This window comes from Dreissena polymorpha, chromosome 13, assembly GCF_020536995.1.
Source record: "Dreissena polymorpha isolate Duluth1 chromosome 13, UMN_Dpol_1.0, whole genome shotgun sequence".
NCBI classification, from domain to species: domain Eukaryota; kingdom Metazoa; phylum Mollusca; class Bivalvia; order Myida; family Dreissenidae; genus Dreissena; species Dreissena polymorpha.
The window spans coordinates 31,351,891-31,370,706 of record NC_068367.1 but is presented as its reverse complement, the minus strand read 5'-3'; the positions used below and the strand labels follow the sequence as shown (position 1 = coordinate 31,370,706).

Genomic DNA, 18,816 nt, shown 5'->3' with positions numbered 1-18,816 from the left:
AACAAAAACGGCAGTTGTTGATCACTTTAACCACCCACTTTGAATCTTCTTTGCAACAAACTTATTGTTGATTTACACATTGTAGTAAATACACATTGTTTTCATCACACAATAGTTCATGTGCTGAAAGAATTTCAAGACATTTGACACTAGAATTAATGTTGCTGAATTATACCTAAAAATTTAGCTCTATTTAAGTTGCTGAAACCAAATTGTTTACAACAATAACTTCCTGTGCTCCAAATAACTTGCTGTGCTCCAACCAATCAAAAGTGGTTTGTTTTCAAATAGATGGTCCCAGAACCAATCAAAATTCTATAAACACCCCTTTGTTTTGGCTAGATGGAGCACTGATAGGGATTAGTGTTTATGATGCTAATTGATCTCTTATCTGATCCTGATCTTATCTGATATTTATTGAATAATACACAGCACACTTAGCATATTATATTTAATTGTGAATATTTCAATATAAAATACTGAATGGTGTTAGGAAATAAATATAATATTATAAATAGTATTTAAATTGTCTTTTAAAATGTATGTTAATAGTCAATGTGGTAGACATTAATTGAATTGGGGTTAAATATCAGTGTAAGAAAGTTCAAATACTTGTTTTTTATGTTGTGAAGATATAATTGATTCTGGCAAGACCACATAATTTTTTTGACACTTTCAATATTTTTAATTATTTACCCACAGCCTGATTTAGTTGTACTTTTCCCTTTAAAAGCTGCTCTACTGATTCACATATTTTATGAGCAGACAAATTGTAATAATAAGACCATAAACATTATGTGAAGATAAAAAAGAATTCAGTACAATCCTCCTATTAAACACTATATCTCTGTCCTTTAACTTCAGTTATTTGCTATAGTGTTGCTCTTTTTTATGAAGATGCACTAAAACTACACTCGTACAGAAAGAATATTTTTTTTGCAAATCATAAGATACACTAATATGCACAAAAAATGCACTTCATTGAAAAAATGCACTTATTGCATAAAAAGATGCACTTTGTCTACAGAAGATACACTTAAAGTACAGTAAAATACACTTAAAGATAATGAAAATACAGAAAAAATGCACTTTAGTGCACTAAATTATGAAAAAAATGCAGAAAAAATACACTTTTCGGTAAAAATGCAGAAAAAATACACTTTTTAAAGCGTATTTTGTTAAAAAGTGTATTTTATTTTGAGAAGGGAAGTTTTGGTTGGACAAAATATTAAGCAAAAGTTAAAATGCTTCACCCTAATCCATATGTGTTAATTAATATGAGGCTTTTGAACATTTTATTAATGTATATAAAAAGTTTGTTATGCCCCCGGTAGGGTGGCATATAGCAGTTGAACTGTCCGTCAGTCAGTCCGTCCGTCTGAAAACTTTAATGGTCATAACTTTTTCAATATTGAAGATAGCAACTTGATATTTGCCATGCATGTGCATCTCAGGGAGCTGCACATTTTGAGTGGTGAAAGGTGATGGTCAAGGTCATCGTTCAAGGTCAAATGTCAAATATATGGCGTCTGTCCGAAAAACTTTAACATTGGCCATAACTTTTTCAATATTAAAGATAGCAACTTTATATTTGGCATGCATATGTATCTCATAAAGCTGAACATTTTCAGTGGTGGAAGGTGATGGTCAAGGTCATCCTTGAAGGTTAAATGTCAAATATTTGGCGTCCGTCCGTATGAAAACGTTAACCTTGGCCATAACTTTTTCAATATTGAAGGTAGCAACTTGATATTTGGCATGCATGTGCATCTCACAGAGCTGCACATTTTGAGTGGTGAAAGGTGAAGGTCAAGGTCATCCTTCAAGGTCAAATGTCAAATATATGGCGTCTGGCCGTCCGAAAACTTTAACATTGGCCATAACTTGTTCAATACTGAAGATGGCAACATGATGTTTGGCATGTATGAGCATCTAACGGAGCTGCACATTTTGAGTGGTGAAAGGTGAAGGTCAAGGTTATCCTTCAAGGTCAAATGTCAAATATATGGCGTCTGTCCGTCGGAAAACTTTAATGTTGGCCATAACTTTTTCAATATTGAAGATAGCAACATGATATTTGGCATGCATGTGTATCTCATGGAGCTGAACATTTTGAGTGGTGAAAGGTTAAGGTCAAGGTTATTCTTTAAGGTCAAATGTCAAATATATGGCATCTGTCCGTCCGAAAACTTTTACATTGGCCATAACTTTTTCAATATTGAAGATAGAAACTTGATATTTGGCATGATGTGCATCTCATTGAGCTGTACATTTTGAGTGGTAAAAGGTGAAGGTGAAGGTCATCCTTCAAGGTCAAGGTCAAAGGTCAAATTTTGCAATATTAAAGATAGCAACTCAATATTTGGCATTCATGCATATATAATGGAGCTGCACATTTTGAGTGGTGAAAGGTCAAGGTCATCCTTCAAGGTCAAAGGTTAATGTCAAAGGTCAAATTTTGCAAAATTGAAGATAGCAACTCGATATTTGGCATACATGTGTATCTCATGGAGTTGCACATTTTGAAAGGTGAAATGTCAAGGTCAAGATCATCCTTCAAGGTCAGATGTCAAATATATGGCGTCTGTTTGTCCGAAAACTTTAACTTTGGCCGTTACTTTTTCAATATTGAAGATAGCAACTTGATATTTGGCATGCATGTGCATCTCATGGAGCTGCACATTTTGAGTGGTGAAAGGTGAAGGTCAAGGTCATCCTTTAAGGTCAATGTCAAAGGTCAAATTTTGCAATATTGAAGATAGCAATTCGATATTTGGCATTCATGCATATCCCATGGAGCTGCACATTTTGAGTGGTGAAAGGTCAATGTCAAAGGTTAAGGTCAAAGGTCAATTTTTGCAATATTGAAGATAGCAACTCGATATTTGGCATACATGCGTATCTCATGGAGCTGCACATTTTAAAAGGTGAAATGTCAAGGTCAAGGTCATCCTTCAAGGTCAAAGGTCAAATATATGTTTTTAAAGTGGTGCAGTAGGGGGCATTGTGTTTCACGAACATAGCTCTTGTTCCCTCATGGTTTGCAGTTTGACAAAATATGTACATTTCAATAGGCATATCAATAGAACACAGACAGGTTTCAAATTAGTGCATATGCCACAGTTATTTATTTATACACAATTATATTATATAAATAAAGTCATGAATAATTGGTTTGATACAAAACTTTTATTCATAAAGTTGGAAGTAACTACCCAAAACATTTTATCCAGATGGAAACGCTGACATCAACTCTTTTTTTTAATAGAGCAAAAATTATCAGCTTCAGTTGCTAAATTTGTTATCACATGTGTTTTTGCCTTGCTCTGGGACAACAGGGGCTAATGCATTTGCGTAGAATGTCTTTCCAGATTAGCCTTTGCATAGATGACTTTCTCCTTTTAAACGGATTTTCACTAAGAAGAGACTTCCTTCAAACCAAAAATATCATAAAAGCAGAAAGTGTCCCCCCTTATTAGACTGCACAGGCTAATTTAGGAGGACATTATGCACATACATTTATCCCTGTTTTCCCAAACTAAGGCTCATTGAAAATATTGTTGTGGTACTGTTATCATAAGTTTACAAGAAGTTGTTGCAATAAGCAATTAACTGTAATTGTTTAACTTCTTCTGATGTTATTGCGTAATCCTGTCTAACATTTGAGCGTTTAGAGACACTGAGCTGTATATAGTGAGTATCCAAGTCTTACCGGTATATTGGACATGGACCATATGGACATTAAATAAATGTTTTTGTAATTTTTGATAAAAATCTGTGTTGATATTTATTAAAACTTGTTTTTTCAAGTCTAAAATTAAAGGGTTTTATGAATTTGCGATTATTTGAATGGTATTTCAATCATTTTATTGGCAATTATTCAATCAAATATTAAACTAGTTTTTCCATCCCACTATTTTACAAATGAGCCTTAAGTTATTCTGGGAAAACGGGTTAAATGTTCATGTGCACAAAGTGTTTCAATGATAAGCCTGGGCACTCTTTTTCTGGGACAACACAAAGAGCTCATGTGTGAAACTCCATTTACCCAGATTCTGGCTCAAATGTATGTATGATTTATTAGTATTTGATTGTATTTATATAATTGATTTCAGCTGGATGCCCCACTGTTTGTAACCTGGTATCAGTGCGTTGTAACCGTACTCTTCTGCTTCCTGCTCAGTTTTCTGTCCAAGGTCTTCCCTGGGTATATATCCTTCCCAAGTATGAGGGTTGATCCAAAATTATGTAGAGAGGTGAGTATTATTTATGCTGCTTTGTTGAATTTTTAAGAGCATTGACAAATATGACTTAACATTTGGCAGTCTTATATTAAAAGAGAAAGACATTCATTTGCAATGCAAATATTAATATTGTCATCAGTTTTACTGTTAATCGATTTGTATAGAAATGCTTGATTATGTGTAATGAAACAAGAATTTCCTTGATAACTAATATTGAATACAGATGGTCTGATATTTGAAATTGCAAGCATAACATTTGTATATTCTACTGTTGTTGTATCAAAGAAAATAAAGTCCCCTGAAGATTGTGTTTTCAACCATTCTTTAATGACTGGGTAGATCTTTATTTGCTGAAACTTTCACTGTTAAATGATCTTAATGTGCAGATGATGGCATGGAAATGAATTTTGGCTGCATCCTGTTTTGGAAGAAATATGGTCCTTGTATGCTTTTTCCACTGTAGAATATATAGTCTGAAACATTTGTGTTTTCAACTCCTATTTAACTTGCTTAAACTTCCACAATTTAATGACCTTAATGTGTAGATGATCTTAAAAAAGGGAATGTTGGCTGCATCAAGGTTTGGAAGAATTATGGCCCTTTGTTTGTTTTTTCCTCTATAGAACATAATAATAGTTCCACATTTGTGTGAATATAATTCCCATTTAACAACAGAGTAAATCTCACTCATACTTTAAAGAACTCCATTGTTTTTAAGATTGTAAAGAAAAGAATTTCAATGATAGTATATACCATGGATTGTTCTGTGCCCAAACATATGTTGTGTGGGCATCAGTGTCCGTAATACATTTCTAGTGAAAAATAAAGTCATAACATTGTTAGTATGACGAAATAAATAATTCCACAAAAATATTAATGTTTATAACATGACTTACGCTCCAGAAGTGAAATAACGTAATGCTCAATTCTGTTTATTACACAGGTGTTTTTATTAACCAGGTTTTCCGAAAGGAAAAAACTGGTTATTAGATTGGCGAATGCTGGCGGGCTGGCTGGCGGGCGGAACAAGCTTGTCCGGGCCATAACTATGTCGTTCATTGTCAGATTTTTAAAATCATTTGGCACATTTGTTCACCATCATTTGACGGTGTGTCGCGCGAAATAATTACGTCGATATCTCCAAGGTCAAGGTCACACTTTGAGTTCAAAGGTCAAAAATGGCCATAAATGAGCTTGTCCTGGCCATAACTATGTCATTCATTGTGAGATTTTAAAATCATTTGGCACATTTGTTCACCATCATGGGACGGTGAGTCGCACGAAAGAATCACGTCAATATCTCCAATGTCAAGGTCGCCACAACTAAAAATAGATTTTTTTAAAAAACAAACTTACAAAGGGGGTTAATTTTGTTTGTTCATTTCAAAAGTTCAGTTTGAGTTTTCTCCCTTTATCAGATTTTTTTTTCACAATGAAAACCTGGTTTTGTGACAATTTTGTCCCTTGTTACACTAATTTTATTACTGTGAAATGATGTCCTTTTTAGCTCAACGTGCTCATGGTGAGCTTTTGTGATCACTTTTTGTCCGTTGTGCGTCGTCTGTCATGCGTCGTCCGTCGTCAACATTTTGCCTTGTGAACACTCTAGAGGCCACATTTATTGTCTGATCTTCATGAAATTTGGTCAGAACATTTGTCCTATTGATAACCTAACTGAGTTCGAAACTGGGTCATGCTGGGTCAAAAACTAGGTCACTAGGTCAAAAAAAATAAAAACCTTGTGAACACTATAGAAGTCACATTTGATGCCCAATCTTCATGTAACTTTGTCAAAATGTTTGTCTAAATGATATGTTGGTTGAGTTCAAAAATGGTCCGTTGAAAAACATGACCGCCAGGCGGGGCAGTATTCCTTATATGGCTATTGAGAAACCTTGTGAACACTTTAGAGGTCACAATTTTTTCCAAATCATCATGAAACTTGCTCAAAACATTGGTTTTATTGATATCTCGGACGAGGTCAAAATGGTCCAGATCGGTGAAAAAAACATGGCCTCCAAGGGCGGGGCAGTTTTCCTTAAATGGCTATAGTAAAACCTTGTTAACCATCTAGAGGCCACATTTATTGTCCAATCTTCATGAAATTTGATCGGAAGATTGGTCTCAATGATATCTTGGATGAGTTTGAAAATGGTTACGTTTGCTTGAAAAACATGCCTGCCAAGGGGCGGGGCATTTTTCCTTATATGGCTATAGTAAAACCTTGTAAACACTCTAGAGGCCACATTTATTGTCCGATCTTCATGAAACTTGGTCAGAAGATTCACCCCAATAATATCTTGGATGAGTTCAAAAATGATGCTGGTTGGTTAAAATACATGGCTGCCAGGGGGCGGGGCATTTTTCCTTATATGGCTATAGTAAAACCTTGTTAACACTCTAGAGGCCACATTTATTTTCTGATCTTCATGAAACTTGGTCAGAAGATTTGTCCTAATGATATCTTGGATGAGTTCGAAAATGGTTTCAGTTGCTTAAAAAACATGGCCAACAGGGTCGGGGCATTTTTCCTAATATGGCTATATATCATGCTTTAGTAAAACCTTGTTAACCATCTAGAGGCCACATTTATTGTCCAATCTTCATGAAATTTGATCGGAAGATTGGTCTCAATGATATCTTGGATGAGTTTGAAAATGGTTACGTTTGCTTGAAAAACATGCCTGCCAAGGGGCGGGGCATTTTTCCTTATATGGCTATAGTAAAACCTTGTAAACACTCTAGAGGCCACATTTATTGTCCGATCTTCATGAAACTTGGTCAGAAGATTCACCCCAATAATATCTTGGATGAGTTCAAAAATGATGCTGGTTGGTTAAAATACATGGCTGCCAGGGGGCGGGGCATTTTTCCTTATATGGCTATAGTAAAACCTTGTTAACACTCTAGAGGCCACATTTATTTTCTGATCTTCATGAAACTTGGTCAGAAGATTTGTCCTAATGATATCTTGGATGAGTTCGAAAATGGTTTCAGTTGCTTAAAAAACATGGCCAACAGGGTCGGGGCATTTTTCCTAATATGGCTATATATCATGCTTTAGTAAAACCTTGTTAACACTCTAGAGGCCACATTTATTGTCCGATCATCATGAAACTTGGTCAGATGATTCGTCCCAATGATATCTTGGAAGCGTTCGAAAATGGTTCCGGTTGGTGGAAAAACATGGCCGCCAAGGGGGCATGGCATTTTTCCTTATATAGCTATATTTTAACCTTGTTAACACTCTAGAAGCCATATTTATTGTAAGATCATCATGAAACTTGGTCAGAAGATTTGTCCCAATGATATTTTGGACAAGTTCGAAAGTGGTTCCAGTTGCTTGAAAAACATGGCCACCAGTGGGCGGGGCATTTTTTCTTATATGGACTTTGGATCTTCATGAAACTTTGTCAGTATATTTGTTTAAATGATATCTTGGATGTGTATAAAAATGGTTCTGGTCTGTTGACAAACATGGCTGCCAGGCTTTTCACTAGTCATGAAAGTTGGTAAGAACATATTGTTCTAATGACATCTTGGGCTGCACAGAACAGGTCAGTTCCTTTGAATCTCAGGTGAGCGACTTTGGGCCTTTCAGGCCCTCTGCCCTCTTGTTTGATTAAATTATGTCATTATTCCAGCGAATTTCTTCAGTTAAACTCTTTTACAATGTGAATAAATGGTGAAAAAAGCATAAAATAAAAAGAAATTTGTTGGTCATGTTAAAAAAGAATCTTAGATTTGTGGTCATTTTGTATTGAATTTATAAAACTTGTCATCTAAATAAAGATAAAAACTCGGCAAGCCTCGTTTTTATCTTTATTTAGATGACTTGTTTCATAAATTCAATACAAAACGACCACTCATGCAAGATCCTATATATTGATTCAACCCTAACTTAGTTTCCTGTAAAGCAGCCATCAAATGAGCATTGTTCTTGGAAAACTGGGCTTACTGTATGTGCATAAGCCAGGCCTTGAAGAATCCACTCGACCGCTCGCATATGCGAGTGAAGTTGACGGTCGGGCGAGTATAGTTTGTTAAATACTCGACTGACCGGGCGAGTGCTGTTTTTCAAGTTGAGAAATATAAATTCAGTTCCAGAACTCCTGCCACATCGATACAAATTGCGAACAATTTTTCGAACGAACTAAAACAAGATTTAGTACACAAAGAAACTTAACTTTCGTTTTGACAATTAAAAATGACGTCACAGGCACATTAAAAATAATTCTCGTAATCGGCTACGCTCTTTTCGTAGGTGTCAGTGCTCTTAGCTAATTGATTAAAAGTGAAAAAAACAGTTAAATATATTGGTCATTCTGTGAAGAATAAAATTTCATTTTAATGTAAATATCAATAAAAAAACAATACATAACTGGTTAATTATCATACTTCTTATATTTAATTAAAAATAAACAGAAAAATAATTATTAATAAACAGAATAATTCGTGATCAGAAGCCTTAGCCAAAATTTACCATATTGTAACCATTTGTCAATCAAGCGTGTCTTTCAGTAAAAGTTCGTCTGAAATATTAAAACTCAGCATGGAAAAGGGTTCTATTTTAAAATATCTGCAAGGTGGTGGAGACAGGGAACAGAAAGAAAGGTCATCAAAATGAGAAGCGGAAAGTATTGAGAAAAGGAAACAGGTGTAGAAAACGTAAGGAAAGCAAATAAAATCCATCAGATAATGTAGTGAATTTGTTTGCAATTTAGTGTCACTATGTTACGTAGGTTAAAAGGTTCTGGTTGATCATAACTATAAATATAGATATATTTTTTTTTTTTAATGCAGGATGAGGAGATTAAAGTGAAGGGCGAGTGGATTGTCAGAACTACTCGCCCTGGAGGGCGAGTGGCTCTGAAAAAATTCTTTAAGTCCTGCATAAGCTGTAATTCCTGATTAGCCTATGCGGTCTGCTCTTATGGAAATTTCAGTTTATAGGAAGTCTCTTCTTAGCAAAATTACAGTGTAGTTGGAAAGTTTTGTCCCAGATTAGCCTGTTCAGACTGAGAGGTCTATCTGGTTTGTCACTTTACGAACATGCATTAAGCCCTGTTTTCCCAGAGCCAGACTCAATTGAAATGTAAGTGTGCACTGCTGTTTTCAGACCCTGCCGCTGTCAGTGGTCTTCGTGTGCATGATCACCTTCAACAACCTGTGCCTGCAGAATGTGGGCGTGGCCTTCTACAATGTTGGCAGGTCCCTCACAACAGTGTTCAATGTGGTAAGAAAATGTTCTACAATAGTTTTCATTATGGTAAGGAGTTTAATGTGGTAAGAACAGATTTTACAGTCCTCACAACAGTGTTAAATGTGGTAAGCAATCATTGTACACGACAATCTCAACATGCTTTTTATTGGCAGTTGACGATTTTGTAGAGTAACATAATATTAATTGGTGTAAGCATAAAAATATTGTTAATAAGGAACATGCCTTATGGAATATTTGTTGAATGGACTGTAAGTTTTTCAGTAGAGCACAACAACTGGCCATGTTCAACATATATCTGGGCAATTTTACCCGTAAGATGTCCCCCTTCCCCGTTTCATGTCCTCCCCTGCCATTGTTTTTTGTTGTGGTTAATTCCTAGTCAAGGCTCTATTTCTGTGTGAAAGCAGTATTTAAAGGTATAAATAACTAGCAGTGAGGATAATAGCTTAAGTTGGCCAAAAAATCTTAACAGCTGTGATTGAACAAAGGTTTACTTGGGTATTTCAATATCTGTCTGGAAAGTTGTAAAACTATTTCATTAAAAATATCCATAATTAATATGAGCATTGCTCTCATAGAACATGGCTTTAGGCATGTGTGAAAAGTGTTGTCCCAGGTTAGCCTGTGTGACATGACATACATGCATTATGCCCCATTTTTCCAGAATGCTGCTTATTTGTAGGTTTTTTAGCTCATCTATTTTTTTAAAAAAATTATGAGCTATTGTCATCACCTTGGCGTCGGCTTCAGCGTCGGCAACCGGTTAAGTTTTGTGTTTAGGTCCACTTTTCTGATAAAGTATCAAAGCTATTGCATTCAAACTTGGTACACTTACTAACTATCATGAGGGGACTGGGCAGGCAAAGTTAGATAACTCTGGCGTGCATTTTGACAGAATTATGTGCCCTTTTTATACTTAGACAATTGAAAATTTGGTTAAGTTTTGTGTTTAGGTCCACTTTTCACATAAAGCATCAAAGCTATTGCATTCAAACTTGGTGCACTTACTTACTATCTTGAGGGGACTGGGCAGGCAAAGTAAGATAACTCTGGCGTGCATTTTGACAGAATTGTGTGCCCTTTTTATAATTAGATAATTGAAAATTTGGTTAAGTTTTGTGTTGAGGTCCACTTTATTCCTAAACTATCAAAGCTATTGCTTTCATACTTGCGACAATTACTTACTATCATAAGGGGACTGTGCAGGCAAAGTTATGTAACTCTGACTGGCATTTTGACAGAATTGTGGCCGCTTTATACTTAGAAAATTGAAAATTTTGTTGAGTTTTGTGTTTTGGGCCGCTTTACTCCTTAAGTATCATAGCTATTGCTTTCAGACTTGGAACACTCACAAACTATCATAAGGGGACTGTACGGAACAAGTTGCATAAATCTGGTTGTCATTTTGACGGAATTATGGCTCTTTTTTGACTTAGAAACTTTGAAGTTATGGTTAAATTTTGTGTTTACATCCACTTTACTTCTAAAGTATCAAGGCTATTGCTTTCAAACTTCAAATACTTTCATACTATCATGAGGGTAGTGTACCTGGCAAGTTGAATTTTACCTTGACTTTTGAATGACCTTGACTTTCAAGGTCAAATAATTAACTTTTGCAAAAATTGCCATGACTTTGTTATTTATGATCAGATTTCATTGATACTTTGACAAATCCCCCCTCAAAAGAACCTTTTTTTTTTTTTAAAGGTCATCTTATAAATGACCAGACCCTCACACTATACCCCCCCCGACCCCTCCACCCCCCCCCCCCATTTTTTTTTTGGAAACATGGTTAAAAAACAAAAATATTTATTTTTATTATTTTTTATATTTGAAAGACCGTCCAACTATCCCACCCAAGAATCCCATCCCCCCCTCCAAAATAAAATAAAAATATTTTTATTTTGTTTTTGCATTTTTATTTCTTATTTTTGGAAGATAATGTAATAAATGACCACACCCCCACACTATACACCCCTCTCCACCCCACCCATCCATCTTTTTTGATTGAAGTATTGAGATAGTTCCCTTCACCTTTAAAAAGAAAAATAGATGAGCGGTCTGCACCCGCAAGGCGGTGCTCTTGTTTAGTGTATGTTGCAGTTGTGGGTTTTTTCTATGTATGTTGTATGTTTCAGGTGTTTTCTTTGTATGTTTCAGGTGTGTTATATGTATGTTGTATGTTTCAGGTGTATTCTTTGTATGTTTCAGGTGTTTTCTAAGTATGTTTCAAGTGTTTTCTATGTATGTTGCAGGTGTTTTCCTACTTGATGCTGAAGCAGTCTACCTCAGTGCCAGCCCTGGGTTGCTGTGGTGTGATCATCGCTGGTTTCTTCCTGGGTGTAGACCAGGAGGGGGCATCTGGTATGGGGGGCTCTTGATGGTTAAAAGGCTGCCCAGATATATTATTTGATGCAGTCTTTTCTGGCTAAACTTTTTAATTCATACAATGGCCTACATCATGCGAATAAGGGTCTTATGCTATTTGCGGCAAGCATAGCTTCATCCCTTCCTGCGCATTGGTGCAGTCTGGTTAGTAACGAGGCAGTCTGCTTAAAGGTCACGCAAGGTTTGTTTGTCTAATTAGCAGGCAAGGTAGCTCCTAACTCACTGCACAAATGCACAGTCTGACATGGAGCTACACTGGCCGAATATTGCATTAGAACAATGAATATTTTGTCATGGTTTTGTTTAAATTTACTGAATATAGTGGACTATTTTTAGCTCATCTATTTTTTTGAGAAAAAAAAAGCTATTGTCATCGGGTCGGCGTCCGGTTAAGTGTTGCGTTTAGGTCCACTTTTCTCATAAAGTATCAATGCTATTGCATTCAAACTTGGTACATACTATCATGAGGGGACTGGGCAGGCAAAGTTAGATAACTCTGGCTTGCATTTTGACAGAATTATATGCCCATTTTATACTTAGAAAATTTAAAATTTTGGTTAAGTTTTGTGTTTAGGTCCATTTTATTCCTTAAGTATGAAAACTATTGCTTTTATACTTGCAACACTTACTAACTATCATAATGGGACTGTGCAGGCATAGTTGTGTAACTCTGACTGGCTTTTAAAATTGACAGAATTATATGCCCTTTTTATACTTAGAAAATTGGAAATTTGGTTAAGTTTTGTGTTTAGGTCCACTTTTTTCCTGAAGTATCAAAGCTATTGCTTTCATACTTGCAACACTTACTAACTATCATAAGGGGACTGTGCAGGCAAAGTTATGTAACTCTGACTGGCATTTTGACGGAGTTATGGGCCCTTTATACGTGAAAATTTGGTTAAGTTTTGTATTTTGGTCCACTTTACCCCTAAAGTATCAAAGATATAATTGCTTTCAGACTTGGAACACTCGCAAACTATCATAAGGGGACAGTAAAGGACAAGTTGCATAACTCTGGTTGTCATTTTTACGGAATTATGGCCCTTTTTTGACTTAGTAACTTTGAATATATGGTTACATTTTGTGTTTGGATCCACTGTACTTCTAAAGTATCAAGGCTATTGCTTTCAAACTTCAAATACTTTCGTTCTATCATGAGGGTACTGTACCTGGCAAGTTAAATTTTACCTTGACCTTTGAATGACCTTCAAGGTCAAATTATAAAATTTTGCTAAAATTGCCATTACTTCTTTATTTATGATAATATTTGATTGATACTTTGACAAAACAACCCCCCCCCCCCAATTTTTTTTATTTTTTTTAAGATCATCTCATAAATGACCACCACACCCTCACAGTATACTCCACCCCCCACCCCAAAAAAATAATTTGTATGCCCCCGGTAGGGTGGCATATAGCAGTTGAACTGTCCGTCAGTATGTTAGTCAGTCTGTCTGTCCGTCCCAAAAAAAACTTTAACATTGGTCATAACTTTTTCACTATTGAAGATAGCAACTTGATATTTGGCATGCATGTGTATCTCATGGAGCTGCACATTTTGAGTGGTGAAAGGTCAAGGTCATCCTTCAAGGTCAAATGTCAAATTTATGGTGTCTGTCCGTCCGAAAACTTTAACATTGGCCATAACTTTTTCAATATTGAAGATAGCAACTTGATATTTGGCATGCATGTGTCCTTCATGGAGCTGAACATTTTGAGTGGTGAAAGGTGAAGGTGAAGGTCATCCTTCAAGGTTAAATGTCAAATATATGGCGTCTGTCCGTCCGAAAACTTTAACATTGGTCATACCTTGTTTAATATTGAAGATAGCAACTTGATATTTTGCATGCATGTGTATCTCATGAAGCTGCACATTTTGAGTGGTGGAAGTTCAAGGTCAAAGTCTTCCTTCAAGGTCAAAGGTCAAAAAAAAAATATTTCAAAGCGGCGTTCTCATAAAGCTGCACATTTTGAGTGGCGGAAGTTCAAGGTCAAGGTCATCCTTCAAAGTCAAAGGTAAAAAAAAAAAGCATTTTTCAAAGCAGCGCAATAGGGGGCATTGTGTTTCTGACGAACACATCTCTTGTTATTTTCACACATGGTTAAAAAACACAAATATTCATTTTTATTGTTATAGCCCGTTTTTTAAAAAGGGGCATATTATAGTTTCACCCTTGGCGGGCGGGCGGCATCCACAGCAGTGTCCGCTCTCTAATTCAAATAGTTTTAATCCGATCTTCACCAAACTTGGTCAGAAGTTGTGTTTAGACAATATCTAGGTCAAGTTTGAATATGGGTCATGCCGGGTCAAAAACTAGGTCACTGGGTCACTTAGTGCATTTCAAGGATTGAGCATAGTGTCCGCTCTCTGATTGAAGTAGTTTTCACTCAATCTTCATCAAATTTGGTTAGAAGTTGTGTCTAGATGATATGTAGGTCAAGTTCAAATATGGGTCATGCCGGGTCAAAAACTAGGTCACGAGATTACTTAGTGCGATTACTTAGTGCATTTCAAGCATTTAGCATGGTGTTTGCTCTCTAATTGAAGTAGTTTTTATCTGATATTCACCAGATTTGGTCAGAAGTTGTGTCTAGATGATACGTAGGTCAAGTTTGAATATGGGTCATATCGATCAAAAACGAGGTCACGAGGTCACATAGTGCATTTCAAGCATTAAGCATGGTGTCCGCTTTCTAATTGAAGTAGTTTTCATCTGATCTTCACCAAATTTTGTCAGATGTAACATCTAAATGATATGTAGGTCAAGTTATAATATGGGTCCTGCCGGGTCAATAACTAGGTCTCGAGGTCACTACATGCATTTCAAGCATTGAGCATGGTGTCCGAAACCTTTGAACGGGCGTATCTTGTGACAGTTTGGCACTCTTGTTGTTTTTTTAAATACCGTCCAACCATCCCACCCAAGAATTCCCCCCCCCCCCAATTTTTTTTGCATTTTTGAAAGATAATGTTATAAATGACAACACCCCCACACTATACACCCCTCTCCACTCCACCCCTCCCTCCTTTGTGATTGAAATTGAGATAGGTCTCTACACCTTTAAAAAGAAAAATAGATGAGCGGTCTGCACCCGTAAGGCGGTGCTCTTTTTAACATTGGGTCTACCAGGATTCAGCATTTCTTAATGGTCTGCCCATAAATTTTAATTTTTTGCCAGTTTATCATTTTTCTCCAAATATGAGCCTTGCTCAGGGAAAATTGGGTTTAATAAAGTGTCGTCCCAGATTAGCCTGTGCGAGCTGTGCAGACACTTACCGCTTAGACTGGATTTGTTTAGAAAAAACAAAATTATGTGCAACTGGAAAGCGTCATCCCAGATAAGCCTGTGCGGACTTAATAGGAAAATTTGGTTCAACACTTGCATTAAGCCTTGTTTTTGCAGAATGAGCATTTGTTTTTTTCAGGTGATCTGTCAATAAAGGGTGTGATGTTTGGAGTGATTGCCAGCGCCTGTGTTGCCCTTAATGCAATCTACACTAAGAAAATATTACCAATAGTCGACAACAACATCTGGCAGTTAACCCTGTACAATAATGTCAACGCCACCTTTCTTTTCATGCCAATTATGCTGATATTTGGCGAAGGAAGGGAAGTGTATAATTTCCCGTTGTTATATGACTTAAAGTTCTGGTTCTTCATGACCCTAAGTGGTGTTTTCGGTTTCGCTATCGGGACTGTCACAGGGCTTCAGATTCAGTTCACGTCTCCGTTGACTCACAATATATCAGGGACCGCCAAAGCTGCCGTCCAGACGGTGATCGCGTGTTTGTACTTCAATAACGTCAAGTCAATGTTGTGGTGGCTGGGCAACGTTACTGTGCTGGGTGGCTCGGCTGCCTACACTGAGGTCAAACGTCGTGAGATGAAGAAGGCACACACCCATCAGTCTGAATTGGCAAGTAAATTGGAGTCAGGGGATAAAGAAGCAATGTTAAGTGGGGATAGCAAACCTTGATATGAGAAAGTTTGACAGGTTTGATTGAATTGAAGATCTATTGTTGATATAGATTTAATTGGGGGCCTTATTTTTTAAAGTTAAGTTTGTGGGAAATTTGTATTGCGGTATTCATGTGATATATTTGTTACTATGCAGACAAAATTTATGTGAAGAGTTATTTTTGTATGTATTTATATTTGTTTACTAATATTACTGTGGAACATTTTAACAGAAAGATATATTGCCTAAAAATATCTATTTGCTTTTGCTCTGCTTATATTGTAGACTCCATGTATCATATTAATCAACTAAGCAAACGCTGTAATTTGGAGGCTGTTAGATTACATGTATCATTCTAATCACACAGGGTTTACATGGCCTGTTGCGTAATTAGCAAATTACTACAACTTTACCTATTTTGATACAGAAACTTATATTTGTCTCAATGTTTTCTTTAGAAAATATATAAATATGCTAAATTGAGATGAATGTTGTTATGGCAAATTTTGATCCTGACGAAACCCTGTCACACAAACGGTGCCTTGCCTGGGAAATTGTTGCTTAATGCATGTGCGTAAAGTGTCAGCCTAGATAAGCCTGTGTGGTCTGCTGGAATTTTGTTTAGAAATGACATGATTTAAACGAAAAATTACATGAAAGTGGAAAATGTAACTGCACTGGCTAATATTGGATTAAATTCTACACACATGCATTAAGCCCAGTTTCCAGAATAATGCTCAATGCATTACCAGCACTTGCTGTTTGCCACGCTGTGCATGTTGATTATAGTTCAACTTGTTTGGGATGTAACAGTCTCCTCAATTACTAACACAAAACTTTACGACTGGCAACTCATGCTTTTTGGCTTAAGATTAACCAGGTGTCAGCTTTTGTATGGATCTTAAAATATGCTGGAATTGAATTTGTTTGCTTGGAAACTTTAGATGTTTGAGTAGCATTGAATTCTCTCCAGTAGTTGAATGTGTTTTCTATTTGTGCCATACAAAATTGTTGTTTCTTTCATGCGATTTGGTCTTAATACTTCTTAATAATATTTACCATAACCTATATAATCCGTAATGTATAGGTCACTTTTGCATATTCAGTTTGAGTTTTTTTGTTGGAACATATCAAACAAGTCAAATGGTGTCATTTTGCATTTTGAACATCACATCTTCATTAAATCGGTCCATTAGTTTGTCTCTCAGTCCTTCCATGTAAAGTTATGCAAAAGAGCATGTTCCATATGTCACCAATTATGCGACCTACTTTTAGACTTATTCAAATGGACCAATGAATGAATCATACTGACAAAGCTTTCACTGTTTATTGAATGCAGCATCTTGTGAGATACTGGTATAAGTAGATGTTTAATGTACATGCAGGGATTGATTTTCAAAAATGCTGATGTTGGATTATAAACTGTGTGCTACTCACTTTCATATAATGGTAATGTGACAGATATCAAGCAATATAAAGACTATTCTTTTAGTTCATACCCTGATAAGTATAGTCACATTCTGATGCTGTGTGTTTAATATGTTTATACAACATTTAATTATCTTTCTTGTTACACAGGTTAAAGAGAAACCATGATGGAAATTTCTTCAAAATTATCATCAGAGTCAGCGCATTTAGTCGCCATTAGCCTGGTCTGTGGCAAGCCATGCCATCTACCTGTCATTCTCTCTTCTTTGTGACAGGCATAAAAACCTGATTATTTGAGCCTCGCTCTGGGAAAACATGGCTCAATGCATCTGCGTTTAGTGTCAGCAAAGACTAGCCTGTGCAGTCTCAATATTTGAACTTAGCTACCATCACAGGTGTTTCATTGAGACCTGGGAGGCATGTTCCTTGTTATTTTGACACCAATAATATAGCCCCACTCTAGGAAAACCAGGCTTAACACATGTGCATCAAGTATTTCCCAGGCTTATCAGTAGCGACACCTGTGGTAAAAAGTCTTTTCTAAATGTAAATCCAGGCGGAAAATGTTGTCCAAGATTGACAAGTGCAAAATGCACAGGCTTATCTGGGAATATACTTTACAACCATGCATTAAGCCTGGTTTTCAACACACGTGCACTACTTTTTGGAGCTTAAGTAGAAATTAAAATTGCATTTTCACTCCTACCGTATGCAATCATACTCAATACTTGCAAACTTAATGAAACACCTGCATTAGTTTTGCTTGGATTAAGAATGGTACACATAACACAATTATGCTTTTACAATATTTAAAATGTAAAACTTAGAATAACATATCACTTTTTAAATTTATTAAAATGTATAATAACATTTTTACAAATGTTCAAATATCACCAGGTGAAGTGAATCTCATTTTCGTTAATAATCATGTAAAATATATATTAAACCTCCATTGAAAAAAACAGGCTTAATGCGTGTGCCTGAAGTGTCGTCCCAGATAAGCCTGTGCAGTCTGCAACAACAGACTTCCATCAAACAAAAAATACATTTCAAGCAGAAGACATTGTCCCTGACAAATCTGTGCGGACTACACAGGCTTAACTGGAAGGATACTTCATGCACATGCAGTAAGCCCCATTTTCCCAGAGATCACCTCATTTATTCAAAGTTAAATGTACCAGCATTTCATTTTGGCCTTTTTGTGTATATTAAGTACACCAGTACTTTGGTATTATTCATGACCTGACTCAGGTTGAGTGTTGTGAAGTGATAATCTTAAAAAACCAACATTAAATGGATTTATTAAAAGTCGAAAGTGTTTTGAGAACCTTAGGTCATTATGGAAGATTTGTTTTTAAATCATTTTTTGTTGGTCTGTAAAAATGTGTGTGTCTGCGGAGGGTCATGTCATGTAAGGTTTTTTTTTCAGACATTTACCTAAGCATTTGTTATTTTGATAGTTTAAAAGGCTGATCAGTAACAGTTGTCATATATATTTAACAATTCAAAAAGTGAATTTTGGTTACCCCAGTATAGTGGGAAGTGCTTTTGGTGCTTAGTGTAAATAGCTAT

At 36.1% G+C, this 18,816-nt stretch overlaps 1 protein-coding gene across 2 annotated transcripts in view; it reads left to right on the top strand.

The window, feature by feature from the left end:
• LOC127855660 (GDP-fucose transporter 1-like) overlaps positions 1–17,468 on the top strand; it is a 33,336-nt gene extending 15,868 nt beyond the window's left edge. The window contains exons 3-7 of one of the 2 annotated variants that reach the window (XM_052391402.1): positions 4,116–4,256; positions 9,364–9,480; positions 11,724–11,832; positions 15,284–15,774; positions 17,395–17,468. In XM_052391402.1, the coding sequence (XP_052247362.1) occupies positions 4,116–4,256; positions 9,364–9,480; positions 11,724–11,832; positions 15,284–15,774; positions 17,395–17,412 (876 nt within the window). In that variant the 3' untranslated portion in view covers positions 17,413–17,468. Of the gene's footprint in view, positions 1–4,115; positions 4,257–9,363; positions 9,481–11,723; positions 11,833–15,283; positions 16,300–17,394 lie in introns of those variants that run through there. The other variant, XM_052391401.1, reaches the window with a different exon arrangement.
• Positions 17,469–18,816: the final 1,348 nt, after the last annotated feature.